Genomic DNA, 5,770 nt, shown 5'->3' with positions numbered 1-5,770 from the left:
AATCCAACAGACTCTAATAGACTGTTTAAAAATTGTGGTCTTTGTTTGCATCTGTTCCTGGGTGTGTGACAGAAGCGCCAAGTCTTCTGCAAAGTCCAGATCGTCCAGCTGTGTCCATGGGGTCCACTGTATGCCGTTTCTGTGTCCTCTGGTGGTTTCCTTCATCAGCCAGTCGATTGCCAAGATAAAGGGGAAAGGTGGAAGTAAAAATTCCTGTCTCACACCGGTCAACAATGCCCATTAGGATAAGGGGAGTAGATGGACAGAAACAACAGCATTATAAGGAATAGAAGCAGGACCTATCACTGACATCCTCCAACCACTCGCAAAAGTTAAGTATCAAGTGGTCATTGATTTCTTACTTTTGAGATAGCCCTCATACATGTTTGGTGGGAACACTTTCGAACAACTCAACTGCAATTACCGTCATCTTGCTGCAAAATGTACCGTAATGCTTCTGCAGAAAGACGTGTCACAGAATAGCATGTGTCTGTTTTGTATTTAGTTTAAATACAAGTTTCACTGCACTTGCAACGCATGTAAGTTATAGAAGTGCCTAGAATTAGAAGTGTTACTTGTGAGTAACCTACAGAGAAAAGAAGGAGGGCGAAAGAAAGATGATAGATGTTTGATAGGAAAGAAGGAGCAAATCATACCAAAACGCCATCCAACCATCCATTGTGTGTCTGTATTGCTCAGTTTGAGGTTATTTAAGAGGAGGAAAATCCGAAGCTAAATGTCCATCTATGCGGCCGTCCATAGGCAAAGCGACGTATCTGTTAAAATATGGTTTTTTTAGGGAAGGGGGTATTACTGGTTGGTTACATTAGTCTTGTCAGCAGTCTCCTTATGTCAAACTCAAATGGCCCCTTTTAAGCACAACGGGGATATCTCGAAAAATACTGTTTTGAGAAAGTCGAAGGTTAGGTTTTTGCCCCTTGTTCAGTTTCTTTAAAAGACAAGGAGTGTTTTCTCTATAACCAAACAAACACACCAATGAAACCAATCTATACGAGATAGGGCAATGCCTACTTTTTCTTTGGGTCAAGATTTCTGGAAACCCCCGAAATCTGGGTTAGCCCGCTTGTCTTTAAAAGCGACCAAATGCAGGACAACGTCTACATTCGAAGGAGCAGTTTTTTAAAGTGGATAAGTGACTTATTTCAATAAAGCGTCAAAAACGTTTTGCGTTTTTCTCAAAATCACGAAATAGGCGGTAACGTCGCTTGTCTTCGGACGGTAGAACCATAGGATAATGCCAAACAGGTGGAGAGCATTGAAAACACCCTTGACAACCAAAGTTAAGGGGCGTCCCCATTGGAGATTTGAATCCGATTATTTGCGTTTTACCCCATCATGCTAACAACAAAGTCAACGTTGAGACCTCAGGGCGGTCAAATGGAAAAGGATGAACAAGAAAGTACGAAAAAATTTCACACGAGAAGTAGACCATGCCATCAATTCTGTGTAAACGCACACTTTTAATGTTTCAGCTCAACACAATTGTCGAAGACATTCAAAGATGATGTAACGGTGTTCTTTGGTAAATATAGGTAATAATATGGATGTAGCGCCTCTTTCAACACAGCACAGCTAATCAAGACGCTGGATCTCCACACTTAACGCCCATTTCCACCAAAACCAAGCCAAGGCAAGTATGTGTGGAGCCTTTAAAATTCACTTAACAACCAAAGTCCAAAAACGCCACATTGGAGCACTGAACTGGGGCTGTCCATGCCATATTCCAGATTGATACCAACAGAATAAACAATATATCCACTGCATTGTAGCTCTACTACAGACTAGGAGATTATGTTGAAGGTATAAAACTGTTCACATTTCATATTGGGTCACATAATAATGTGATTAATACTACCCATCAGGCAGAATGCAACAGGTATAAGACAAATATGATACAAAGAGACGGTGCATTGTCAGCCCCTTGATGTCATAGCAACAACAACAACACTTTTTTTAATGAATCATGCATTGTTCAGTTAGAGATTGAAGATCTATCTGAAGACGATGGGCAGACTGAGTCCACCATCTATAATGTTATTATCCCCGGTGATGTGTTTTGCAGCGTCTGATGCGTAGAACGCGATTATCTCAGCGACGTCTTCAGAAATTCCGACAGAGCCTAGGGGCGCAGCTGCAGCTGCAGCCGCAAGGAACTGAGAAGTGAAAAAAAGGGAAGGGGGAGAGGATTTTTTTAAAAGACGGAGATATAAATAGGATAAAAAGCTAAATGCAGTTGAAATATTGTCTAAGACGGCCACACACTGTCAAGATTACATAAAGTGGTTTCCTTAGATGGGTGGAGGTCTTGGACAGTGTCGTCACTATAAAAATCAATATACGCAAGGAGTATGTGTGAAATGGTTATTTGTATAGGTGATCGTCTTAGACAGGTGACCGTTAGAGCAGATTCGACTGTACGAGATCAGGACATTATTTAAATGGCAAGTTGATATAGCAGAAGAGCATGCACGAAGGAAGGCGCCAATCGCTGACCCTGGCCACCCTGAACAGTTTCCTTGCCCACACTGCCCTCGTGTCTGCCGGTCGAGGAATGGCCTGAACAGCCACTCCCATGCCGACACAGGAAACGGGTTGAACAGATGAAGGCTTCGATTGCATTAACTGTTTTCGAGAAAATATGAGTACTATATTCACTATTCAACAACAAGAACAACAACTACAACAGCAGCAGCAGCAGCAGCAACAACAACAGCAACAGCAACGACAACGACAACGATGATGATGATGATGATGATGATGGCTTTAGTGTTCCCTTCTCTCCGGCGATTTGTACTCACCGCTCCTTTAAATATTCAGACATTTATGTACGCACTTTAGTTTTTATAGCCTGTGTATATGATGATGATGATGGAGATATTTCCGATATTGTCCAAACCACACCAATACGTAACTTATAGTGAACACTTTGTTGCTGTGGCGTCATCACCCATTTATTTTTCTCAAATACTATGTTCCTGATGAAGCCTTATTGGCGAAACGTTGAACTGTGAAATATATTTTTTTGGGGGAAATACAACAAGGTCTTAACTGTTTTAATACCTTCTTTATACAATGATGATGATGATGATGATGATGATGATGATGATGATGATGATGATGATGATGAGGATGAGGATGATGATGATTAAATATGATTATGTACCTCGTCTGCACTCTCTGGGTTTTCCGGTCGTGCTCGCCTATGGAGCGGCGTATTAATGGGGCCAGGGCTGAAACAGAACAATTGGAGTGTTTATCTGTCAGAGAATGGGGTAGAAAGAGAGAGAGACAGAGAGACAGAGAGACAGAGAGACAGAGAGACAGAGAGGGGGGAGCGCGGGGTCGGGTGGGTCGGGGAGGAAGGAGACATAAAAGGGGGGGGACAGAAAGCCGGCCATCAGGGTATAGGCATCAGGGTATAGGAACTCTGATTCAACGAAGTCGTCGGGACTGACCTACAATTTCGTTGAGTCCGAATGTTCGTTACAGAAAACATGATGATTTGTGTAGATAATTACTGGCACTGAGCAAGTAATGTATAATGTATTCGACTTTCTCAATCAAAAGTAATTTGGTTTCAAGGAGAGGCATTCTCGTTTGTTTTTTTTTATTCCATACCGAAGATTTGCTGGAAAATTCCAGGAAAATACACTGAATTCTACCAAGCACACATTGTGCAAATGGGCCGATTCGTTCAAATTCACGCTTGTGTCATCTATCATATGTAACGTATTGTTTGCCGAATATCGTATGTTGCTGTGCAGAGCGTAGCATACATCAACGTTTGATTCCACAATCCAGCGCGCAATTTATTACGTAAATCTATGTCACGACTAACTTATTGTAAAAGTGATCAGTAGCAGGGGAAAAAATAACCAAGACGCGTTTTTATCTCTACGATACTGACGTTCCAAGGCCGGACCGCTTATGCCCCCTCACCCCAGACACACGCACACACATCACGTGTGCTGGTCGCCTGTTCAACCCCAAAACACGCTAAGACACGTGTGCGTGCTAAAACAAGGGGTGTGTTGGATGAAAGAAGGCCGCTGATTGGTCGCATAAGATATTTTTAAAAAACAGGCCTAGGCTAAGCGATTAACGGTTCACCGTGCAGGAGCCATGGATGGTACCCAGGAATAGATAGGGTTTGTTGCGGGGGGGAAATAAGCGAAGCTCGTTGGATCCCACCCAGCTCATTTATGTGTTCGTTGAATCCGAGTCTTTTTTTTTTTTTTTTGATTTTCATGAATTTTAAAAAAACGGGGAATCCATCCCTTTTCGTTGGATCCGACTTCCACTGTATCAGTAAGAGCCCGGGTTTAAACCCTGCATGTCAGGACCAACCCAACCCAACCCAACCATAAGATCGAATTCTATACAATTCTCCCCTCTCGGGAATCAAACTTGGATTTCACGCGTGTAATGATAAAGCCCCTTAGCGTTACACCACAGACGCCGGTATGAAAAAGAATGATCTGCTTCAAACGGATCCAACTGAATATCAAGCAAGCAAGGTTGAAACTAAATTTCGACTACCCATTCCTAATAAAAGTTAAAAGCGGCTCTCGAGCTTGACGTCATGGTGCGTGAAGGTTGGCGGAGTAGCAGGGCTCTGGCGGTTTAGCGAGGTTCCTCTGATAAATAGCCCCAAATGCCCAACGTCAAGGGAAATGGTACTGTTGTGATCTGTGTTTGAAAAGTGCCTTTTTATTGGAAATGAATGTGATTTGGAACTGAGAGTCTTCTCTCTCTCTCTCTCTCTCTCTCTCTCTCTCTCTCCTTGTTTCTTGTGTTAGTGTGTGTACATACAAACCCAGCTGAAATTTGCGTAAATTCGAACTGAATATTTCTGCAGGATCAAAAGCTAGGTTTTACGTGTCAAGGTCCCCAGATGTACTTTTTTACCCGATGACTATCCGTCCTCGGGCCGCCCCAGACCTGACACGTAAGACTTGAGCGTTAGTCCTCACAAAATACAAGCCTTACCGACGCCCACCAGCCTTGAGATCATGGGGCTAATATTTGGCATTGTGAGATATTTTACGGGCAAGCAGAGGTGGCGTGAGATAGAGACTATCAAGTAGCGAATGAGTGGATGCCGTTTACAGTGCATAGCGTGAGCTCCTAGCGCACAATTTGTTGGCGGTACAGCGGGGCACTTTTACAATAGTGTAGTGTAATGAGGACTGTATAACTCAAGACAGTTGGTGAATGGAGGGCAGTGGGTGGTGGTGTAAAGGCCCAAATACTATGTTTATATTATTATATAGACGTTCCTTTTTTAGTTCAGTTTTAGTAGAGGTTTTACGGCGCTTGCTACTGCATGAGGTCATATGAGCGCCAGAAGATTAGAGGTGTTACAAGAGAGTAAATAAACATAAAAAAAGAAGAAGGGGAGGTAAGGATGATAGATGTTTCATAGGAAAGAAGAAGCAAACTATACCAGAGCACCCGCCAACCACCCACGTTCCTTTTTGTATATTGGCAAAACCCTTGTGGTAATGGAGCTAGCGGTATACCGGGGGTGGGGGGGTGGTTAATGAGGTTTGTCTGATATGAAGACTTTCCACAAATCTTCATTATGAAGGAAAATTGAACGCTTTGGGACAATCGACTTACCTTACAGAGTTCACCCGAATTTTATCCTTGCCAAACTCTGAAAGACAAATTTTAAAAAAGGCATTTCACGCATTATCTACAGCAATGAAAATAGAAATCATTCTAATAATGAGAATAATAATAATAA

At 42.5% G+C, this 5,770-nt stretch overlaps 1 protein-coding gene across 1 annotated transcript in view; it reads right to left on the bottom strand.

Moving 5' to 3' along the window:
• Positions 1–1,452: 1,452 nt before the first annotated feature.
• The window catches only part of LOC101851417 (3-oxoacyl-[acyl-carrier-protein] reductase FabG), a gene marked incomplete in the record, with an annotated part of 19,885 nt that continues 15,567 nt past the window's right edge, over positions 1,453–5,770 (bottom strand). The window contains 3 exon segments of the mRNA XM_035970250.1: positions 1,453–2,174; positions 3,185–3,251; positions 5,644–5,680. Coding sequence (XP_035826143.1) covers positions 2,013–2,174; positions 3,185–3,251; positions 5,644–5,680 — 266 coding nt within the window.

Source organism: Aplysia californica, unplaced genomic scaffold, assembly GCF_000002075.1.
Source record: "Aplysia californica isolate F4 #8 unplaced genomic scaffold, AplCal3.0 scaffold00242, whole genome shotgun sequence".
In the NCBI taxonomy this organism is placed as follows: Eukaryota; Metazoa; Mollusca; class Gastropoda; order Aplysiida; family Aplysiidae; genus Aplysia; species Aplysia californica.
Note: the sequence above shows the minus strand (reverse complement) of the source record. Positions and strands in the feature narration are given on the sequence as shown.